The 23,364-nt window shown below is 64.8% G+C and overlaps 1 protein-coding gene across 2 annotated transcripts in view; it reads right to left on the reverse strand.

Annotated features, from left to right (window-relative positions):
- Positions 1-299: 299 nt before the first annotated feature.
- Positions 300-23,364, reverse strand: part of GPSM1 (G protein signaling modulator 1) — a 40,921-nt gene continuing 17,856 nt past the window's right edge. Inside the window, exons 1-6 of one of the 2 annotated variants that reach the window (XM_017893137.1) lie at positions 13,952-15,114; positions 10,958-11,028; positions 9,977-10,152; positions 4,505-4,661; positions 3,808-4,016; positions 300-1,877 (exon numbers count right to left, since the gene is read on the reverse strand). In XM_017893137.1, the coding sequence (XP_017748626.1) occupies positions 1,671-1,877; positions 3,808-4,016; positions 4,505-4,661; positions 9,977-10,152; positions 10,958-11,028; positions 13,952-13,977 (846 nt within the window). In that variant the 5' untranslated portion in view covers positions 13,978-15,114 and the 3' untranslated portion in view covers positions 300-1,670. Of the gene's footprint in view, positions 1,878-3,807; positions 4,017-4,504; positions 4,662-9,976; positions 10,153-10,957; positions 11,029-13,951; positions 15,115-18,003; positions 18,197-18,988; positions 19,059-23,364 lie in introns of those variants that run through there. The other variant, XM_017893138.1, reaches the window with a different exon arrangement.

Consider the following 23,364-nt stretch of genomic DNA (forward strand, 5'->3'; position numbering starts at 1 on the left):
GGCCGTGGGGCTGACCTGGGGGTTGCTGCTTCGGGGGCTGGCCTTGGCCACTCGAGTGTCAGCTCAGAGCATGCTCTGTTTCCCTAGGGGCTGGCAGCGTGAGGAGGTAAGGGGTGACAGCAGGCAGCCACTTCACCCCTCTGTGCCCCAGCTCCCCCGTGGTTAAATGCAGTGGGAACTCCATCTTTCTGAGGTCTCAGAGGGCCCAGACCGTGCGTATCTGTGGACTGTGGACTCTGCACAGTGCAGCCTCTTACCTGGGTCAGGCCACCCCCGGGACTAAGGCCATATGGACCACACTCACTTGGCCGACTTTATTTTTCAGGAAAAAACAGAAAAACAAATGTACCTCTTGGGTTGGAAAGGACCCACTGACAACATGGCACACACATGTGAGCAATAAATACGCACATACATTCAAGTATGCAGGGGGGCGCTACGTCCTGGAGACCCTGTGTCCGGGCACCTGTCCCTGCCCTCGGGTGCGGCCCTGCCCCTCCAGAAGCAGCTCACCTCGCCGGGTCCAGGACTGCCTCTCCATCCCAGCCTGAGAGCGGGGCCTAGAGGCACCCTTCTAGCTGGAACTGCCAGCCCTGGGGGCTGTGGGGCCATGGTAGGGCCCCCGGGGCTCCTGGGAGATGCCACGGCTGGGTCTGGACAGGAGCAGGCAACCTCAGGTCCCTGGGGCCCATCTCAGTCTCCAGCAGGTCCTGCCAGTCTCAGGATCCTGAACTCAGTGCCCTGTGAGCCCCCTCCCCATGGGGAGACAGCAGTGATGTCATCTCCCCCAGCTGGTTGGAGAAGGGGGGTTCTCATATCGGAGGGTCTGCAGGGTTGAGCTGAGTGAAGCCTCCCCAGCTTCCACTGACCCCTGCCTCAGGTGAGGGTCACAGCCTGGTGCTGTCTCCCGCCCTGACTGAGCACTGTGCCCACTGCCAGCAAGCGTCCCTAGGACCAGGCCCTGCCCTTTTTCCTGGCTTGGGGGTTTGGAGTGTTGAAGTTCATGCCCAGCCATTCCCTCTGCTTTACAGACAGGCCCAGCTCCCGTCAAGGCCCCTGCAGCGGGGAGGCACCTTAGAGCTGCCCCTGCGGCCTGGTCTGCCATGCCGGGTCTGGGGGGCGTTCTGTGGTTGCTGACCTCCTCCGGCCCGGGCAGGAGTGGGGAGATAGGCCTGGAGAGCGCCCTGCCGCGGGACGAAGCTGGAGGGGACGAAGCCTGCCGCATGGCTGTCCCAAGACCAGCTCTGGAGGGACAGAACGTGGCCCTGTCCTTGGTGGCCCCGAGAAGAGGCTCAGAGACACCTTTGGGGAGAGGAGGGGAGACAGCAGGTTTCACATTTGGCAGGGCAGGACAGAACGAGAAGGGCTTGGGGGAGAGGGTGCAGGAGCCTGACAGCACCGGGTCGGGGCCGACATGCTGAAGGCTCGATCCGGCCTGCGACGGGGGCAGGAGGGAGGAAGTCGAGGGCCATGGGGGGCCAGCCCGGGATGGAAGAGCGCCCTCCCGCCACGGGCAGCTTGGCTTGAGCCTGCTGCTCTGGGTCGGGGAGGCCGTGGGGCTGCATGTCCAGTGCCTGTCCTCAGCGATGGCCTCAGGAGGACGTGGCTGTGACTGTGAGCCCAGCGTCTAGGAGCAGGGGCAGGGTGGGCCTGGCGGTGGGCACAGGGCCTTAGCTCGCACCAGGCTGGCACTGCTGCTGGGGCTCAGGCGGGCCGCCTGTTCCCTGCTCCGGGCCCCCGGCGAGGTCCACCCGCTGCTCATCCATGCGCTTGGCCTGCACCCTCTGGATGAGACTGAAGAAGTCCTCGTCTGGCATGGTGGGGCCCCGGGGCAGCACGTCGGGCGGCGGGCACCGCTGGTCATCGATCCTGGAGGACTGAGTGGACACAGTGCGGTTGGTGGCCTCACCCTCCCCAGGTCTAGTGGTCCGGGTGCTGGTCAACAGGGGCGGTTCTGGAGGGCCGGCGTGCACTGCTCACGGGCTTCCCCGTGTCTACCCAAGAAATTGGTTCTGGGGCCTGCCTCGCTCTGGGGTCTTGTGCTGGGAGCCCGGGCCCTGAGCGCAGTCTTCTGGTGGCCCTGCCCTCACCTCCCAGGAGCCCACGGCAGGCCCATCCGCGAAAAGCAGGTCCAACGATTCCCACTGGGCATGGGTGCACCAGGCCTAGGAGACAGTGGCTACGTTGGCGTTGGACGCCTGCTCCCCAGATCTGCTGATCCCCAGGGACGGGCATGCGTGGCCGTCCCTCTGCCAGGTCCTGGAAACCAGCACAGCCTGGGGCTGACCCTGGCAGGCCTGAGGTCTCAGCTTGCAGAGCCCAAACTGTGGCGCTCCCCAGGGCTCCCCCTTGGGTCAGGTGGCCGACCCCGTGGGCCTCGCCTGCTCCAGCGTGCAGGCCAGGGGGCCAAGGGGGCATCTGGGCTTCTCTGAAGGGCCTGGAGCAGGAGGGACCGGAGCTGGCACAGGCATGCATGTGGACGGGGGACTCTGGGCCTCTTGGGTGGGGCTGGTTTGGAGGCGGCTGGTCGGATGCCTGGCCCCAGGCCGCAGTTTCTTCTCCGCTGTAGGGAGGATGGCAGACCTGGAAACNTGTACCAACGGATCCCACTGGGCATGGGTGCACCCGGCCTAGGATACGGTGGCTACGTTGGCGTTGGACGCCTGCTCCCCAGATCTGCTGATCCCCAGGGACGGGCATGCGTGGCCGTCCCTCTGCCAGGTCCTGGAAACCAGCACAGCCTGGGGCTGACCCTGGCAGGCCTGAGGTCTCAGCTTGCAGAGCCCAAACTGTGGCGCTCCCCAGGGCTCCCCTTGGGTCAGGTGGCCGACCCCGTGGGCCTCGCCTGCTCCAGCGTGCAGGCCAGGGGCCAAGGGGCATCTGGGCTTCTCTGAAGGGCCTGGAGCAGGAGGGACCGGAGCTGGCACAGGCATGCATGTGGACGGGGACTCTGGGCCTCTTGGGTGGGGCTGGTTTGGAGGCGGCTGGTCGGATGCCTGGCCCCAGGCCGCAGTTTCTTCTCCGCTGTAGGGAGGATGGCAGACCTGGAAACTCGCTGGCTTGGTGCATGGTGGGCCAAGTAGCCTCCACCGCCAGCTTGTTCCCAAGTCTAGGGATCCTGAACCCCTTCCCAGCAGTGGCTGCACCCCACAGGGATGGTGAGACCCCCAGAGTTTGAGATCCCAGTTGGGACAACTGTTAGCTCAGTAGTCTCCGCTCCGGCCACCCTACCTGGCTCACCCCCACACAGGTGAGGAGGGCATTCCCAGTGTGGCTGCCAGGCTGGAGCCCCAGCCTTGGCTCTGCCCTCTGGGGCTGGACCCTCCACCCCTGCTATCCACTGTGTGGTCCCTGGATGGTGTCCCTGTTTTTGTCCCGCCGGCTGGCTGGCAGCCTTGGATCCCCCTGCCCTCCCCACTCTGGGGGTGCTATCTGGCCCGTGTTTTCCCTGCCGGGTGTGGAGGGCTGGTGGGGAATCCCTGAGGCCATGAGCTCCAGGACCTATGACCCCCTAGCCCCCACCCTGAGTGCCTGCACAGCAGGGGCATGGCACAGCTTGGGGGTGTCCTGGGGTTGCCTTCTGTGGGGGTCTCTGGTATCCCCAGCCTGGGGTTCCCAGAAGTAGGGCTTCAGGCTCAGACACCCCTGGTCATCTGGTGACACTGGCTGAGTCCCCCAGGAGTCCCTCAAACATGACCTGAGGCAGAGGAACCAGCGCCCACCTCACCCCTCAGGACACACAAGTTCCCTCCACACAAGTGGATGGCAAAGGGGCCATGAGCCATGCCCGCCTGGGCCGCAGCCCACCTGGTACTTGATGAGCATGTTGAAGAAGTCGTCCCCTGGCTCCTGGGGCTCGCCATGGCCTCGGAGGTGCCCTGCGTTGCTGTGGGTGATCCGAAGCCCTGGCAGGCTGCCCACACTGGCCCGCTGGTCGTCCAGCCGGCGGCTCTGGGAGCTGGCGATGAGGTCGAAGAATTCCTCGGTCTGGGGCGAGGCCGTCATGGAGGGCTGGGCTGCGGAGATGCAGAGGGCGAGGCCTGGGACCCAGTGCGGGGTCAGGCCCGAGGCTTGGGCTGTGGCCACAGTGAGCTCTGACCTCTGAGCCCAGCCCAGCCCACTGTGCTCCTGAGGCCATGGCTTCCAGGGGAGTCTCCTGAGCAGCCTAGGCAGCTCTCGGCTGCTCCCTCTGCTGTGGCTCCCACGCCCACCTCTGGGGCTTCCAGCGGGTGACAAAGGAGAACGCCGGTCTCCCACGCCCTGCCCACGCCCCTCCCCGAGACCGCCCATGCGGCCTGAGTATGTTCCGGAGGGCAGACTGATGACACACTTCCCGGGATGCTGCTCTGCGGGGGCTGTGGAGGGCGCCCTTGGTGACAGGGTGCTCTGCAGCTGGTCTGCTGCTCTGTCCCCCAAAAGCTCCTCACTGGAAGCAGGACAGGAGCCCTGGTCCTGGCCCCTGCAGACAAGCTCAAGGGAGGGCCCGGCTGAGGGAGGCACTCACCGATCCTGTCCTCCAGGGTGGGGGCGGCCGTGGCCTCAGCAGCCCCAGCCTGGCCGTCATCCAGGGGACAGCGCTGGTCGTCCATGCGGCTGCTCTGGAACTTGGTCAGCAGGTCAAAGAAGCACTCCTCGTCTGAAGACGGGGCCCTTGGGATGCTCTGGGGAGGGAGTGGGGTCACTGCAGCCAAAGCTAGCCCCGCAGACCCCTGCACGAGACCGGGGGCTGCTTGCCCGGGCCACACACACTTCTCAGACCCTGGCCAAGGTTGGGATCCTCACCTGCCCCCTGTCGGCTACCCCTCCCCCAGGATATGCCACCCACCCTCGGTACCCGGCTACCCCTCCCCCAGGACGTGCCACCCATCCTCAGCACCCGGCTACCCCTCCCCCAGGATGTGCCACCCACTCTCAGCATCTGGCTACCCCTCTCCCAGGACGTGCCACCCACCCTCAGCACCCAGCTACCCCTCCCCTAGGACGTGCCACCCACCCTTGGCACCCGCCGACTCCCCCCGACTTCTCCCCTCCCATGGCTGGCACTCCGGTCCAGCCCTCTGTCCGTCACCTGCCCTGGGCCAGCCTCACCAGCCTTGGCGTGGAACACTCCCCAGACATCCCAGGAAGCCTCCCGTGCCTCCTGTCCCTATGCCCACCACACCCTGTGTCAGCCCTGCCACGAGCTCCCTGCGTCCATGCCCCACACAGCCCTCACCGGTGTCTGCTGTGTGAATGAACTTGAAGGAATGAACCCCGTGCTGGGCCTCAGTCCACACACCCAAACAAGGGAGGCTGGAGAGCATGGTCTCCTGTGGCCCCCCTGAGGCGGCCCAGCTGAAGCAGGTCTACCCCGTGACCCAGCTTCACAGGCCCTGGTCTGCCCCAGGGCTGATGGGTGGCTGTGATGGTTCCAAGCCCCGTCCACCTCCCGGCTGGCACTGGCACACCCTGCCTGGCCCCAGCCTGTCCATCTTACGGCTGGTGGCCTCTTCCAGGCCTGCACAGTGCTGGGCTCAGTTAACAAGAGACGCAACGTTGGCGGAGATGGCACCTCCTGGGTACCCAATGCTGCCTAGGATTCCCAATACCTGACTCCCACAGCCCAGGAGACAGGCAGCTGACAGACAACTGGAATTCCCGACACCTGATCCCCATAGCCCAGGACCAGGGCTCCCATCCTGCTTCCAGTTGTCTGCTGGACCCAGCCCAGGGCACAGGAGAGTGAGGCCCAGAGACATATGTGACCTGCCCGAGGTCACACTGGGGCAAAAAAGAGCTGGGATTCAGAATCCCGAGTTGAGCCGAGGGCCCCTGGCTCTGGCCCCTGAAGTCAGTCCCCAGCTGTCATGGAAGCCTCAAGTGCCTCCTGTCCCTGAGGCAGACCTGGGGAGGGGGAGTTCTAGCACCCCCTTCTCCCTGCAGGGCTCTGTCCTCCTGCGGCCTGGCTCGGGCCTATGGCGACACCCCTACTCCCTCCGAGTCCCCAGGCAGGAGGGAAGGGAGAACTGGCCCAGGCTGCAGGGAGGGCCACATCCACTTGGGTCAGGGCTCTGGGAGTTGCAGGTCCAGGCAGAGGGTGGCACTGGGGTTGCCAGCATCTCTGAGTGCCAGTGGGGGTGCCACACAGGCCTCTCTGGGAGGATGTGGCCTCCTGGTCCAAAAGGGACTGGCTCCCAGGCTGTGATGGCCTTGGGCACAGCTGTGGGGGGCCTCTGTGGGAGGCCAAGCTGGGCTCCCCCAGGTGACCCAGGGCCCAGGTGAACTGAGCAAGGCCCCTCCTGGGACAGGCAGGACCCCTCAGGGGCCATGTCCCAGGCACCATGGCAAAGCCCCTCTCAGGGTCCCATGTCGTGCAGCCCTCCCCTTCCCTGAGGCCGGGGCCACCTGTTGAGGGGCTAATGCATCCCTCACATGACGGGCAGGGGCCCAAGACCACAGGTACAAAACCACGGCTTAGTGCCTGGTACGGGGAGAGGCTCTGGATAGTTTGGGGCCCCCTAAGCCCCTCAGGAGCAAGACCCTTGACCCCAAGGCCACCTGCCCCTGCATTTACGTCCCAGTAGAACATATCCAGTGGGACTCCGGGTCCCGCCTCCCTGCTGTAACCCCTCCCTTGCCCCAACCCCTGGCTCCCTCCTTCCTGGAGGTCTCAGAGTTCCTCCTTAAGTCTGACTGTAATCTCTCTTGCTTTAGCACAAGCTCAGTTTCTCCTCAGGAGGAGGGGAACACACCCTGACCAAGACCACCCCACCCGGCTTCACAGAGGCCCGTGTGCTCCCTCAGCCTCCACCTGTTAGGACCCCAGGGACCCCAGACTCACGCGGCTCACAGGCTCTCTCCACAGCGGCGGGGCGCCCCACGCTGGGTGCTTGGCCACATGGAGCGCAGGCAGGACACAAGGTGCCCAGGGCCACCACTACCCTGCCCAAACTGCCAAGTGCTGCCTCAAGGCTGGGATGCCTGAGGCTTAAATAGGACCCTGGGCAAGGGCTCAGCCCTCCTAGCACCCGCCTCTGCTCACTTGAGCGCATGCACACACATGGGCTCACACACACGCACAAACTCACACACATGCACACGGGCTCACACACGCAGGAGCTCACACATACCACGCGGGCTCGCACACACGCACGAGCTCACACACACGCACAAGCTCACATCCACCACGCGGCCTCGCACACACACCTAGGTGCGCTCCGTAAACGCTCCCCCAGCGAGTGCAGCAGTGAGCCTCCCCGCCTCCCCGTCCCATGCCTGTGGGCGGGCACATTGCAGGGCTGTGTGGGAGGACAGCCTGCTGAAGAGCCGTTTTCCTGCTGACACCCTGGCCCCTGGGCCTCCCTCCAGAGCTGGGCCAGGTGGGGAAAGCTACCTCTTTATTCAACCTGACTACGAAGGCAGGCACGGAGAAGCTGGGTGGGTTGCTGTCCTCCTCATCTGGATTCCCCTGTCCGGGACAGCCCTTCCTGCCCCACAGCCCTCGGTGGCTCCCCAGTGCCCTGGACCTCCCGGCCAGCTCAGCTCCAGCCTCTGGTTGCTGCCCCTGTCTCATTCCTGTTTGGACCCACACTGTCCCCAGCCTCTGAGGCCAACCCTGCCCTGCCCCCTACCCTCCACCCCAGGATGAGTTCTCTGAACCCCCAGACCACACCCAGCCACACCGCCTCACACCCCAAAGGCCCCTGCACTGTCTGGGCACAGGGTGGGGAGGAGCAGAGGCTGGCTGGTCAGCAACAGCAACGGCGCAGTGTCGGTATCAGCTGCACTTTGCAGACAAGGACCTCAACTCAGAGGTGAAAACCCTCCCCTGAGGACCCCAGCAGAGGGGGAAGGGGGCCCACCCGGCTATTGACAGCCCAGGGATATGTCCTCCACCCACTGTTGCTGCAGTCCCCATGCAGGCTGCCACCAGGGTGCAGACGGTCCTTACTCGGGGAGGTACCCGAGGTCCTGACCTCAGGAAGGCCAGTGGGGTTCAGGTCAGCAGAAAGCCAAGAGGCCCTGCCACGTCCTCACAGGCCCTGTGAACCCCGTTTATCTGGTGCCAGGATCTTGGCTGTCCCAGGCGTCCTGCCCTGTGGTGGCTGCAGGGGCCAGGGGAGCAGGGCCAGGCAGCTGGACATTTGGAACTGTGTCCCCTGGCCCTGCCGGCCCAGACCCAGGGCAGTTTGTTGGGGGGACATGAAGCCTGGAAGCCCTCAGAGGCTGTGCTTTCTAGAAAGCCATCTGTCCCTGAGGCCGGCTGACTCTGGCCTGTCCCACACACGCTGCCAGCCTCCCGTTCCTTCCTTGGAGGCCCAGATGTGAGGGGCAGAGCCAGCTGTGGACAGAGCAGGTGTCTGGGTCCCAGTCCTGCTCCTCCCTCCAGGCCCAGGGAGGTTGGGGGATCACCAGGACCCCCAGGAAGGCCTGACCAGGTGCTCCCTGGTACCCTTCCCTCTGCACCTCTCCCGTCAGTGGACGGATGGAACCAGCCCAGATGGCTGGGCAGTGCTGAGGCTGAATGAGGGGAGGGGAGGCTGCATCCTGCTGGTGGGAAGGATGGGCTCGGGCAGCCTCGGGGGGCTGCGAATCCCAACCTGGAACCCATACCCCTCTGCAGGTTGGTACCCACGGACGAACAGTTTCAGATTATTTCTAGTGGTTTGGACCCAGCCGTTCTTCTCGGGGGAGCTCCAGACTGACCTCTGAACTTGGACTCGGCCCATCTGTGCCCCTGAACACCAACCAGCTCCCCCGTGGCTGGAGCGGCCCTGGCACAGCTGACACCTGCCAGGCACAGGCCCGACCTGTCCCCCGTCATCCCCAAGGCTGACCACTGGTCTGTCTGTCCCCCATCCGTTTGCCATCCCCGAGTCTGACCACTGGTCTGTCTGTCCCCCATCTGTCTACCCATACACTTGGCAGTCACCGCAACTGTCCCACCCCTCCCTCCACCTCTGTGTGCCGCAGCAATGCGGGGAAGCTCCTGGCTAGGCCTGAGGACCCGGGCGGCCCCCAGGCTGTGCTGCTGCTGCTTGCTGGGCTGTGACCCTCTGCTCCACTCGTGACCCTAAGCCCAGGTGGGGTAGGGTAGGGCAGGGTGGGGCCTCCCAGCCCCTGACCAGGAGGAACCCTGGGTGGACCTAGCCCCTTGCTGTCCCCTTACCAGGGGCTCGTCAGCCATGCAAAGGCCACTCAGCTGCATCCCCTCCACCACCCCACTCACCATCGGTCCTGCCCCAGCCGCTGCACTGACAAGGAGAGGCCCCAGCACCTTGACCTGGCAGGAGCTGCAGGTGCTTCCACACCAGGGCCTGACCATGGGCGTGGCTTGGGGCTTCCCACCTGCCCCTTGGATGCCCCACAGGCCCCTCTGCTCAGGGACCCCGGCCAGATTTCAGAGATCCCAGGATTCCCCAAGGATTACAATGGCTTCGTCCACCCCTCCGAGGCCCTGCTGGGATACACAGGCTTGACCTCACTGGCCAGAGCCTCCAAGAGCCGCCTCAGGAAGGGGCACCCCATCAGGGCATCTGTGCAGCCCAGCTCTCACAGTGGGGCAGCCAGTCCCTTTCAGGGACACGCTCCCGAGACTAGCAGCTGGGTCTGGAGGGTTCCAGCGAAGGAGGGCGGGGCTGGGGTCAGACACAGAGGCCACCTGAAGGCTTGGAAGAGCCAGCCCCAACTGGTGAACGAGATGGAAAGTGAGGCCCACAGAGAGGCGGGGCCTTCCCTGCAGAAGAGCCCAGCCCAGAGTCCCCAGGAGGCTCCTCAGTGGCCAGGGCCCCTGAGGCCGGGAGCGACCACAATGCTGAACACTCAGCCCTGCCCAGAGCCCCACCGGGGTTCCCAGGACAGCACTGCACCAGGTGTACCACGGAGGGACCCCTGCCTCCCCGGAGTGCCCAGGCCTGGCCCGGCCCATTGGCTGGCAGTGGAGTTGGGGTGCCGTTGCCAAGCTCTCCTCCCTCTCGGCCTGGCTCTGCTGTCCTACCGTGCGCGGCACATGCACCCGGACGTCGGCGCTGTCCAGCGGGGAGTGGCTGCCCTCCCGGGGCCTCCTCTCAGCGTCCGGGCCTTCCTGGTACTTCCTGCTCCTCACGGGGATGGGGAGCGAGTCCCTGCTGGGCCCCGCCAGTCCCCTGCGTGGTGGCTGTCTCCATTCTGCTCCTGGGGAGGGGCAAGGCTGCGCATGTCCTGGGCGATTGTGAACCGATGTCCCCATCCCAGGACCCTGAAGGGAAGGCCAGGCCGCCTCCATTTCATGGACACGCACAGTAGGTACTCAGTCCCCAGGGAGGAGGAGAGAACTGGGGCTATGGGGCCTTGGTTGGGGCCGGGAGAGGCAGGGTGGGGCGCTTGAGGGCCAGTGACCCCGCAAATATCGGCCGGCTTACACCGGCAACGACAGTGACTATGGGCGTCCTTGTCCCCACAGCAGAGCCCTGACGGCCATCCACAACTGAACACAGGCCACACCAGAGGAACCAGAGGAACCAGAGGCTCAGAGAGGTCAGGCTGCCAGCCCAGGCCACACAGCACCCACTGCCGGCAGGCACAGGGTCAGCCCAGGGCCCTACGCCAGGCAGCCCCGAATCTGTCCGTCTGTGTTTACTGAACCCCAGCTGGCATCTGCACCTGGAGCAGCTGTCCTCACTTTGGGTGCAGGGTCCGAGAGGGTAGGGAGCAGGCAGGAGTGGGTGTCCCTGTCTGTGGGTCCCGAGGGTGCAGTGACATAGCGGCTGGGTGGAGCATGGGGCCTGAAATGTGTGAGGACCACGCCCCGCCTGGGGCGCAGCTGGCCAGACGCTGAGGGACATGGGTGAGCAAGTGGCAGATGGGCCTGTGCAGGAAGGTACATTTATCCCCCAGCAGACGGGCTGAGGTGGGTGGCGGTGGCTCTGCCTCATTAACCCTGCTGCCCGTGCTCTGGCAGCGGCTGTGCTAACATCGGCCCCGTGTGTCCCTGGCTCACCCGCTCCAGGGGGAGTCTCAGCAGGTCCCAGGTCTCCGCGCTCAGCCTCTGTGTCCTCTTGGGTCTGGCTCCTGAGGACAGAGGGACCCGGTCAGCCTGCACCACCCAGGCACCTCGCACCGGGTGGGCCAGGCCAGAGTCTCTGGGGGGCCAAGGACCAACCCGGCCGTGGCTTTCTGACAGCCAGCCCCCCTTGTAGAGGCGAGTGCCACGTCTGAGTGTCCTCTGCATCTCCCCGACTGTACTGTCAGAGTCAAAGGGGACGGGCGTCGAGACGGGGCGCACCCTGGGTGGGGCCAGGTGGGGTCTGGCTTTGGCTCCCCCGTCCTGGAAGGGCCTGGCTCTGGACAGGCCTCTCCCCCACCACGCACAGGGCCTCCCGGCGTCAACTCCTGCTGCTCCTCCTGCCTGGACCCCTTTCCTGTGGCCCCTATGGCCCTCGGCCACCTCTGTGAGGCCACCCAGTCCCCCTCCTGAGGGTGCGTCATGCTGTGCCGCAGAGGCAGGTGGGGCGGGGCTCTGAGTCCACTCCCAGCTCACTGCAGGCAGTCCAGGCCAGGGTGGGGGAGGCAAAGGCCTCAGATGAGTCCCCCAGACCAGCTCTGCCGTGGGACCTTCCCCAGGCTCCTGTCCATCCCTCCTGGCCCTGGGCTCACCCTATTGGCCGCGTCTCCACCCAAGGGACCCCCATCTCCTCTAGCCGCAGTGGGGTGGTGGGGCGCAGCTGCCTGACCCAACCCTGGTCAGCTACAGACTCAGCGGAGCCACCAGTGCCTGTCCTGGGCCCCCCGGCAGCCCCACAGCCAGGCCTACCTCCAAGCCTCTGTCCTAACACGGCCCAGGCAGAGGCGGGTGTCACTCAGCCCTGAGGGGTCCGAAAGGATTTGGGAGTTTGGGAGAGTGGCCCTACCTCAGTCCAGCCGTTCCCAGAGCACTCACAGGGACCCAGATCCAGGGCACAACAGACCTGGCAGACCAGAAATGAGGTGGCTAACGGAAAAATGGAATGGAATCCGGGATGTGGGGAACGTCCCCAACCAGGCGAGAAGTGCTGTGGGAAGGCCTGATGCCATGGCTGAGAGCCAGGGTCTGTGGACGGTTCCCTGAGGAGGTGGCGGGATGGACGGGGGCACAGCCACTGTGGAAAAGGTAGCAGAATGTTCCAGGCAGAGGGGACAGCGACGGAACGAGGCTGGCACTGAGGACCCTGTCTCTGCTGTCCCAACGCCCGGCACATCTCCAGGGAGCCTCTCGCAGCTGGGAGGACCCCGGCCCTCCTCCCCGCTCACCCACAGCTCCCACCCCCCCATGCCCACCCTTACCCAGTCTTCCTGGGAACCAAGTGTCCCTCCACCCGCAGACACACTGGACACGGGCTGTGCCTAGGGGCTCCGAGCACACCCGGTGTGAGTCCGAGGGGGGGGGCCAGAGCCAGCCCTGGCATCAGTGGGCACTCTGAGAATCCAGTCCTGGCACCTCCAGACCAGCAGACTTGGCCCCATTACTACGCCTCAGAGCTCAGTGCCGTCCTCATCAGACTGGGCCACCAGGGATGGGCCGGGTGGCGCGGTTCCCCTCTGTGCTCTTCCCCGGAGGAGCTCAGCTCCTAAAGCGAAGCTGCTTGGTGGCTGCCTGCACCAGGCAGACATGGAGGGCAGGCCCAGACATCCCCTTACCCCGTCCAGGCCCTACTGCATCAGGGGGCACAACCACCAGGGCTGGGGCACTCGTCAAAGTTAGCATGAATGGCCAGGCAGGGTGCCGGGGCCTCAGGTGCACCTGGACCCACTGTTAGCCCCGGGTTCTGGGCCCTGCCGGGGAACGCAACATCCACAGATGGAGAGAGCGGGCTCACGCGGGCAGTCACTCAGTCATTTCACGCATTGGACCCCACACACAGCCCCTCCCAGCCTCACCTTCACAGCTGGGTCACTCAGCCAACATCTCCCTGAGCCCAGCCTCAGCGTGGCCCTGATTTAAATATGAGCCTGGGCCCAACCACGAGGGAGGGAGGAAATGGGCCAGAGTGTCAACGTCTCTCAGGGTCTCCCTTACAGGCCCACGCTGGGGATGAGAACAGGCCCGGGTCTTGCTGGAGGGCTGCTGTCTGAGCACTGTGCCACCGAATGGAATCCAAGCCTCCAGCCCGCACTGGGAAGGGGGTCCTGCCCCCACTTAGTGAACGACAGTGATGAGGATGCGCTGGGGGCTTCGGACGGCCAAGAAGGCGCCTGGGGGACAGCAAGGTGCTACCTATGGGGCACAGGGGAGCCCCTGGCCAGGCCTGGCTGCTATAGAAGCCCCTTCCCCAGCCTGTCCATGTGACCTGTTTAAACAGTGAGCATCCTAAATGCGGTTGGGGGGAAGGGGACAGGAGCAGAGGGAGCCGAGGACTTGAGGGCCCAGGCTGTCCTCCACCTCCAGCCCGCTGGCACCAGACCAGCCCACGGCAAATGCCTAGGGCTTCATGAGAGTTGGGCAGGGACTGGGAGCTGGCCGAGTATGGGCTGTGCACTTCCCTGGCCTGGCCTCCGGGCTCCGAGGACACACCCTCAGCTCCTGCTCTCCAGACGCCTGAGAGGGAAACGTGTGCAGCCAGAGGCACACCTGGGGCCCATCAGAGCCTGAACAGGACGCTGGGACCCGGGGCCGTCCACTGCGCCTCCCACTCCCAACATGAACGCCCCAGGCAGGGCTCCCAGCCCCGCCCTGTGGCCACAGTGGTCAGTGGGATCAGGGTTAGCTTTGGCACATTCAGGATCTGGCCAGGCACTGAAGTGGAGCCGCCCCAGCCTCGGGTGGTGCAGCGTGAATGGGACAGAACGGTGCTGGGGTCGGCGGCCTGTTCTCTAAAGGGCTGCCAGCTGCCCACCCCCACCCAGATTAGCAAGGTAGCTCTGAGGACAGCTCCTGATCCCACACAGTTCCGGGTCTGCTCCCCACACCATGGAAATGACAGAGGAGCACGTCTGCTGGGGCAGTCCCTTCACTTACCACACCCAGCGAGAGCCCCGCTCCATCTCCCCGTCTGCACTCCCTGAGAGCCTGGCTCTCCCTCCGCCACCCACCGATGCCACGGGGGCCTGACTTGGTTTCCCCAACGCATCCTCCGGGTCCTGGGTCCGGCACAGCTGCTTCTGCCAGGCCTGGCCCTCCACCAGGACGCTGCATGGATGGGCCCTGGCTGCAGCAGCGGCTGAAATGCCCTTCTGGGACACAGCCTGTGTCTGGCTCCAGGGCGGGCGCCCTCATGACCAGGCACAGACGGTGGGCGGAAGACCCGCTGCGCCCGGCTCAATGCACCCTCTGTCTGCAGAGTCAGCTGAGGCGTTGAGTGTGAGTCCAGCACCCTTGGCTGAGCTGTCCAGACAGGCCCGGCCCACTGGCTTGGCTTCCTGTCTCTCCCGCCTACAAGGGCAACGTTTGGAAACTTCTCCCAGCACCGCCCCAGGGCCACCCGACGCTGACCGTCACACTGTCGTCATCATTTCTGTCCTCAGCCAGCTCCAATGTGCCATGGCTGACTCAAGCCCCCCGAGCATCTCAGCACCCCCTGTGCCTGCCTGACCCCTCAGGGCAGCACCCCCTTGCCGGCTTGGCTTAGACCTCAGCAACCCCGATTTTCAGCTGCCCACCGTTCCTTTACACCCACGTCTGGTCTGAAATCCAGGCAGTCCCTGCCTTACTGCAGACCCAGAGTCCCACCCCTCCTCACTTCCCTGCAGCCGGATCACCTGCCCCTCACCTGCCTGCTGCCCCAGCCTTGCCCCTAAGTCCCCTCTCCAAGAAAGGGGGTGGTAAGGGCTGGCGCAGGCCTTGCCCCTCCTCTGCTGGGTCCTAAGGGCCCCGCCCTATTGGAGAGGGGGTCTCACACAAGGGCCCACAAAGCCCTCCCTTCTTTGGCCAAGGCCCTCTCCTTGTTCCATCAGCTCCAGACCGTCTCCCCGCTGTCCCTCCACCCACCAGGCTGTCCCCTGCCTCAGGCCCTTTGCACAAGCTGTTCCCTCTGCCCAAACTGCTGTTCCTCCATCTAAGCTTGCGGCTCACTTCTCTCTGACCTCCAGTCTTTGCTGCAGTGTCATCATCAAAGCCCTAACTCCCCATGGGATGGTGTTAGGAGGTCCTGAGGTTTACATGTCACAAGGATGGAGCCCCATAATGACGAGTGGCCTTAGGAGAAGCCACCAGTGTTCTCAAGCTCCCCCTTCTTTCTNGAGGAGGAAGTCGTCTGGGGGCGGGGCTTCAGCTCGGCGGGGACGTGGTGGGGCGTGACCTTGCTGTTGTGGGCGTGGTCTATGGGCGGTGGGCGTGGCAGAGGCTGGTGGGTTTGGTGTCCAGTTGATAAACACAAGGAGACTTCCGTGCGGCTGGAGGACGAACCTTGGCGCGGCTTAGTCGGCGTATTAATCTCACCGCCTTCTGCCGGCCCCTCCCCAGCCAGCAGAGAAGCCCCAGAAGTGTGTCTGGGGGGCACCTCCCTGCCAGCTGCTGCCTTTGTCCAGCATCTCTGGGTGTGTGGCCTCTATGAGACCCTGACGGCAACCAGCCCCCGCCTCCCTGGCCAGAGGGCACAGGCCCGGGCCTCCCACACTTGCTCCTGGGCTGCCCTATCCCCCACCCCAGCAAGGGTGCCAGGCACAATGGAGTTTCTGCTGCCGCTCTTGGGTGCGGGCAACATAATTGGCACGTTAGGAGGAGGGAGCTAGCCCTGAGCCCTACAGGACTTCCCCCTGCCCTTGGCCCGTCCCCGATGGCCCTGCCTGTCCCACAGGGTGTGCGACTGCCCTCGGCCCTGCTGACCATGCTCCACAGCCCTTCACCCTCTGGGCCCTGCTCAGGGCATCGTGAGCACGGTACACAGGAGTTCCTGGGGGAGCATGCCATCAGCCTCCGTGGGAGAAGTCCCCTGAACGTCCCGACGGGTGGCCTTGGGGTCAGGGATGTGCATGGCATGACATCCCCTGCAGTTTAGGCTATGGGCTCCAGCCCTGGCCAGCTGATTGTGACTTGACCCACTTGTGCCTCAGTGTCCCCATCTAGGGAACAGACCCACCAGTAGTGCTGGGAACAGAGCTTGGCAGGGGTGAGAGGCCAGCAAGCCTGAGAGCCCATAAACCTGTTATGTTCGGGCCTTGGGTGGGTGAGGCAGGCGTGACTGCAGCACGGTCCTCCTGTTCCAGCAGCCCAGTGGCCCTTGGGCAGCTGCAGGGATGGAGGATGCACCCCCTCCGTCCGTGCACCTAAGAGGGCCCAGAGGGGACAGTGTGTGAGAAATGGCACACAGGGTCCTGCACGCAGCAGATACACAGTAAATGCCCGCCGCTCGGTCACCAGGCCATTGCCGTGTGCCAGGCACTGCTGGGGCCCTCACTGGTACCGAGACCGCTGAGCCGCGTCCAGCAGCCGATAGGTGAGGAAAGGGCAGCCCGGGAGCGAGCCACATGGAATGAGCTTTGAGAGAAAGAAAAGCCCAGCAGGGGAGGTATGGATAGGAACAGGGGAGGCAGGCTGCAGCAGCTTCGGGAGGTGACAGTCGTGGTCCGTTCCGACTGTCCTCGCAAAGCACCGCAGGCCGGGGCAGCAACAGTAGACGTTTCCTCCTCACTGCTCATGGAGGCCAGAAGGCCAGGGTTGGGGTGCCATGTGCTTGGGCGCTGGCGAGGGTCCTCTTCCTGACCGGCAGGCGGCACTTTCTCGCTGTGTCCTCACATAGCAGAGAGAGGGAGAAAGAAGGGGGAGCTTGAGAACACTGGTGGCTTCTCCTAAGGCCACTCGTCATTATGGGGCTCCATCCTTGTGACATGTAAACCTCAGGACCTCCTAACACCATCCCATGGGGAGTTAGGGCTTTGATGATGACACTGCAGCAAAGACTGGAGGTCAGAGAGAAGTGAGCCGCAAGCTTAGATGGAGGAACAGCAGTTTGGGCAGAGGGAACAGCTTGTGCAAAGGGCCTGAGGCAGGGGACAGCCTGGTGGGTGGAGGGACAGCGGGGAGACGGTCTGGAGCTGATGGAACAAGGAGAGGGCCTTGGCCAAAGAAGGGAGGGCTTTGTGGGCCCTTGTGTGAGACCCCCTCTCCAATAGGGCGGGGCCCTTAGGACCCAGCAGAGGAGGGGCAAGGCCTGCGCCAGCCCTTACCACCCCCTTTCTTGGAGAGGGGACTTAGGGGCAAGGCTGGGGCAGCAGGCAGGTGAGGGGCAGGTGATCCGGCTGCAGGGAAGTGAGGAGGGGTGGGACTCTGGGTCNCATCCCCTCCACCACCCCACTCACCATCGGTCCTGCCCCAGCCGCTGCACTGACAAGGAGAGGCCCCAGCACCTTGACCTGGCAGGAGCTGCAGGTGCTTCCACACCAGGGCCTGACCATGGGCGTGGCTTGGGGCTTCCCACCTGCCCCTTGGATGCCCCACAGGCCCCTCTGCTCAGGGACCCCGGCCAGATTTCAGAGATCCCAGGATTCCCCCAAGGATTACAATGGCTTCGTCCACCCCTCCGAGGCCCTGCTGGGATACACAGGCTTGACCTCACTGGCCAGAGCCTCCAAGAGCCGCCTCAGGAAGGGGGCACCCCATCAGGGCATCTGTGCAGCCCAGCTCTCACAGTGGGGGCAGCCAGTCCCTTTCAGGGACACGCTCCCGAGACTAGCAGCTGGGTCTGGAGGGTTCCAGCGAAGGAGGGCGGGGGCTGGGGTCAGACACAGAGGCCACCTGAAGGCTTGGAAGAGCCAGCCCCCAACTGGTGAACGAGATGGAAAGTGAGGCCCACAGAGAGGCGGGGCCTTCCCTGCAGAAGAGCCCAGCCCAGAGTCCCCAGGAGGCTCCTCAGTGGCCAGGGCCCCTGAGGCCGGGAGCGACCACAATGCTGAACACTCAGCCCTGCCCAGAGCCCCCACCGGGGTTCCCAGGACAGCACTGCACCAGGTGTACCACGGAGGGACCCCTGCCTCCCCGGAGTGCCCAGGCCTGGCCCGGCCCATTGGCTGGCAGTGGAGTTGGGGTGCCGTTGCCAAGCTCTCCTCCCTCTCGGCCTGGCTCTGCTGTCCTACCGTGCGCGGCACATGCACCCGGACGTCGGCGCTGTCCAGCGGGGAGTGGCTGCCCTCCCGGGGCCTCCTCTCAGCGTCCGGGCCTTCCTGGTACTTCCTGCTCCTCACGGGGATGGGGAGCGAGTCCCTGCTGGGCCCCCGCCAGTCCCCTGCGTGGTGGCTGTCTCCATTCTGCTCCTGGGGAGGGGCAAGGCTGCGCATGTCCTGGGCGATTGTGAACCGATGTCCCCATCCCAGGACCCTGAAGGGAAGGCCAGGCCGCCTCCATTTCATGGACACGCACAGTAGGTACTCAGTCCCCAGGGAGGAGGAGAGAACTGGGGCTATGGGGCCTTGGTTGGGGCCGGGAGAGGCAGGGTGGGGCGCTTGAGGGCCAGTGACCCCCGCAAATATCGGCCGGCTTACACCGGCAACGACAGTGACTATGGGCGTCCTTGTCCCCACAGCAGAGCCCTGACGGCCATCCACAACTGAACACAGGCCACACCAGAGGAACCAGAGGAACCAGAGGCTCAGAGAGGTCAGGCTGCCAGCCCAGGCCACACAGCACCCACTGCCGGCAGGCACAGGGTCAGCCCAGGGCCCTACGCCAGGCAGCCCCCGAATCTGTCCGTCTGTGTTTACTGAACCCCAGCTGGCATCTGCACCTGGAGCAGCTGTCCTCACTTTGGGTGCAGGGTCCGAGAGGGTAGGGAGCAGGCAGGAGTGGGTGTCCCTGTCTGTGGGTCCCGAGGGTGCAGTGACATAGCGGCTGGGTGGAGCATGGGGGCCTGAAATGTGTGAGGACCACGCCCCGCCTGGGGTGCAGCTGGCCAGACGCTGAGGGACATGGGTGAGCAAGTGGCAGATGGGCCTGTGCAGGAAGGTACATTTATCCCCCAGCAGACGGGCTGAGGTGGGTGGCGGTGGCTCTAGCTCATTAACCCTGCTGCCCGTGCTCTGGCAGCGGCTGGTCTAACATCGGCCCCGTGTGTCCCTGGCTCACCCGCTCCAGGGGAGTCTCAGCAGGTCCCAGGTCTCCGCGCTCAGCCTCTGTGTCCTCTTGGGTCTGGCTCCTGAGGACAGAGGGACCCGGTCAGCCTGCACCACCCAGGCACCTCGCACCGGGTGGGCCAGGCCAGAGTCTCTGGGGGGCCAAGGACCAACCCGGCCGTGGCTTTCTGACAGCCAGCCCCCCTTGTAGAGGCGAGTGCCACGTCTGAGTGTCCTCTGCATCTCCCCGACTGTACTGTCAGAGTCAAAGGGGACGGGCGTCGAGACGGGGCGCACCCTGGGTGGGGCCAGGTGGGGTCTGGCTTTGGCTCCCCGTCCTGGAAGGGCCTGGCTCTGGACAGGCCTCTCCCCACCACGCACAGGGCCTCCCGGCGTCAACTCCTGCTGCTCCTCCTGCCTGGACCCCTTTCCTGTGGCCCCTATGGCCCTCGGCCACCTCTGTGAGGCCACCCAGTCCCCTCCTGAGGGTGCGTCATGCTGTGCCGCAGAGGCAGGTGGGGCGGGGCTCTGAGTCCACTCCCAGCTCACTGCAGGCAGTCCAGGCCAGGGTGGGGAGGCAAAGGCCTCAGATGAGTCCCCAGACCAGCTCTGCCGTGGGACCTTCCCCAGGCTCCTGTCCATCCCTCCTGGCCCTGGGCTCACCCTATTGGCCGCGTCTCCACCCAAGGGACCCCATCTCCTCTAGCCGCAGTGGGGTGGTGGGGCGCAGCTGCCTGACCCAACCCTGGTCAGCTACAGACTCAGCGGAGCCACCAGTGCCTGTCCTGGGCCCCCCGGCAGCCCCACAGCCAGGCCTACCTCCAAGCCTCTGTCCTAACACGGCCCAGGCAGAGGCGGGTGTCACTCAGCCCTGAGGGGTCCGAAAGGATTTGGGAGTTTGGGAGAGTGGCCCTACCTCAGTCCAGCCGTTCCCAGAGCACTCACAGGGACCCAGATCCAGGGCACAACAGACCTGGCAGACCAGAAATGAGGTGGCTAACGGAAAATGGAATGGAATCCGGGATGTGGGGAACGTCCCCAACCAGGCGAGAAGTGCTGTGGGAAGGCCTGATGCCATGGCTGAGAGCCAGGGTCTGTGGACGGTTCCCTGAGGAGGTGGCGGGATGGACGGGGCACAGCCACTGTGGAAAAGGTAGCAGAATGTTCCAGGCAGAGGGGACAGCGACGGAACGAGGCTGGCACTGAGGACCCTGTCTCTGCTGTCCCAACGCCCGGCACATCTCCAGGGAGCCTCTCGCAGCTGGGAGGACCCCGGCCCTCCTCCCCGCTCACCCACAGCTCCCACCCCCCCATGCCCACCCTTACCCAGTCTTCCTGGGAACCAAGTGTCCCTCCACCCGCAGACACACTGGACACGGGCTGTGCCTAGGGGCTCCGAGCACACCCGGTGTGAGTCCGAGGGGGGGGGCCAGAGCCAGCCCTGGCATCAGTGGGCACTCTGAGAATCCAGTCCTGGCACCTCCAGACCAGCAGACTTGGCCCCATTACTACGCCTCAGAGCTCAGTGCCGTCCTCATCAGACTGGGCCACCAGGGATGGGCCGGGTGGCGCGGTTCCCCTCTGTGCTCTTCCCCGGAGGAGCTCAGCTCCTAAAGCGAAGCTGCTTGGTGGCTGCCTGCACCAGGCAGACATGGAGGGCAGGCCCAGACATCCCCTTACCCCGTCCAGGCCCTACTGCATCAGGGGCACAACCACCAGGGCTGGGGCACTCGTCAAAGTTAGCATGAATGGCCAGGCAGGGTGCCGGGGCCTCAGGTGCACCTGGACCCACTGTTAGCCCCGGGTTCTGGGCCCTGCCGGGGAACGCAACATCCACAGATGGAGAGAGCGGGCTCACGCGGGCAGTCACTCAGTCATTTCACGCATTGGACCCCACACACAGCCCCTCCCAGCCTCACCTTCACAGCTGGGTCACTCAGCCAACATCTCCCTGAGCCCAGCCTCAGCGTGGCCCTGATTTAAATATGAGCCTGGGCCCAACCACGAGGGAGGGAGGAAATGGGCCAGAGTGTCAACGTCTCTCAGGGTCTCCCTTACAGGCCCACGCTGGGGATGAGAACAGGCCCGGGTCTTGCTGGAGGGCTGCTGTCTGAGCACTGTGCCACCGAATGGAATCCAAGCCTCCAGCCCGCACTGGGAAGGGGTCCTGCCCCACTTAGTGAACGACAGTGATGAGGATGCGCTGGGGCTTCGGACGGCCAAGAAGGCGCCTGGGGACAGCAAGGTGCTACCTATGGGGCACAGGGGAGCCCCTGGCCAGGCCTGGCTGCTATAGAAGCCCCTTCCCCAGCCTGTCCATGTGACCTGTTTAAACAGTGAGCATCCTAAATGCGGTTGGGGGGAAGGGGACAGGAGCAGAGGGAGCCGAGGACTTGAGGGCCCAGGCTGTCCTCCACCTCCAGCCCGCTGGCACCAGACCAGCCCACGGCAAATGCCTAGGGCTTCATGAGAGTTGGGCAGGGACTGGGAGCTGGCCGAGTATGGGCTGTGCACTTCCCTGGCCTGGCCTCCGGGCTCCGAGGACACACCCTCAGCTCCTGCTCTCCAGACGCCTGAGAGGGAAACGTGTGCAGCCAGAGGCACACCTGGGGCCCATCAGAGCCTGAACAGGACGCTGGGACCCGGGGCCGTCCACTGCGCCTCCCACTCCCAACATGAACGCCCCAGGCAGGGCTCCCAGCCCCGCCCTGTGGCCACAGTGGTCAGTGGGATCAGGGTTAGCTTTGGCACATTCAGGATCTGGCCAGGCACTGAAGTGGAGCCGCCCCAGCCTCGGGTGGTGCAGCGTGAATGGGACAGAACGGTGCTGGGGTCGGCGGCCTGTTCTCTAAAGGGCTGCCAGCTGCCCACCCCCACCCAGATTAGCAAGGTAGCTCTGAGGACAGCTCCTGATCCCACACAGTTCCGGGTCTGCTCCCCACACCATGGAAATGACAGAGGAGCACGTCTGCTGGGGCAGTCCCTTCACTTACCACACCCAGCGAGAGCCCCGCTCCATCTCCCCGTCTGCACTCCCTGAGAGCCTGGCTCTCCCTCCGCCACCCACCGATGCCACGGGGGCCTGACTTGGTTTCCCCAACGCATCCTCCGGGTCCTGGGTCCGGCACAGCTGCTTCTGCCAGGCCTGGCCCTCCACCAGGACGCTGCATGGATGGGCCCTGGCTGCAGCAGCGGCTGAAATGCCCTTCTGGGACACAGCCTGTGTCTGGCTCCAGGGCGGGCGCCCTCATGACCAGGCACAGACGGTGGGCGGAAGACCCGCTGCGCCCGGCTCAATGCACCCTCTGTCTGCAGAGTCAGCTGAGGCGTTGAGTGTGAGTCCAGCACCCTTGGCTGAGCTGTCCAGACAGGCCCGGCCCACTGGCTTGGCTTCCTGTCTCTCCCGCCTACAAGGGCAACGTTTGGAAACTTCTCCCAGCACCGCCCCAGGGCCACCCGACGCTGACCGTCACACTGTCGTCATCATTTCTGTCCTCAGCCAGCTCCAATGTGCCATGGCTGACTCAAGCCCCCCGAGCATCTCAGCACCCCCTGTGCCTGCCTGACCCCTCAGGGCAGCACCCCCTTGCCGGCTTGGCTTAGACCTCAGCAACCCCGATTTTCAGCTGCCCACCGTTCCTTTACACCCACGTCTGGTCTGAAATCCAGGCAGTCCCTGCCTTACTGCAGACCCAGAGTCCCACCCCTCCTCACTTCCCTGCAGCCGGATCACCTGCCCCTCACCTGCCTGCTGCCCCAGCCTTGCCCCTAAGTCCCCTCTCCAAGAAAGGGGGTGGTAAGGGCTGGCGCAGGCCTTGCCCCTCCTCTGCTGGGTCCTAAGGGCCCCGCCCTATTGGAGAGGGGGTCTCACACAAGGGCCCACAAAGCCCTCCCTTCTTTGGCCAAGGCCCTCTCCTTGTTCCATCAGCTCCAGACCGTCTCCCCGCTGTCCCTCCACCCACCAGGCTGTCCCCTGCCTCAGGCCCTTTGCACAAGCTGTTCCCTCTGCCCAAACTGCTGTTCCTCCATCTAAGCTTGCGGCTCACTTCTCTCTGACCTCCAGTCTTTGCTGCAGTGTCATCATCAAAGCCCTAACTCCCCATGGGATGGTGTTAGGAGGTCCTGAGGTTTACATGTCACAAGGATGGAGCCCCATAATGACGAGTGGCCTTAGGAGAAGCCACCAGTGTTCTCAAGCTCCCCCTTCTTTCTCCCTCTCTCTGCTATGTGAGGACACAGCGAGAAAGTGCCGCCTGCCGGTCAGGAAGAGGACCCTCGCCAGCGCCCAAGCACATGGCACCCCAACCCTGGCCTTCTGGCCTCCATGAGCAGTGAGGAGGAAACGTCTACTGTTGCTGCCCCGGCCTGCGGTGCTTTGCGAGGACAGTC

This window comes from Rhinopithecus bieti, unplaced genomic scaffold (assembly GCF_001698545.2).
Source record: "Rhinopithecus bieti isolate Rb0 unplaced genomic scaffold, ASM169854v2 scaffold_23276, whole genome shotgun sequence".
Lineage (NCBI taxonomy): Eukaryota > Metazoa > Chordata > Mammalia > Primates > Cercopithecidae > Rhinopithecus > Rhinopithecus bieti.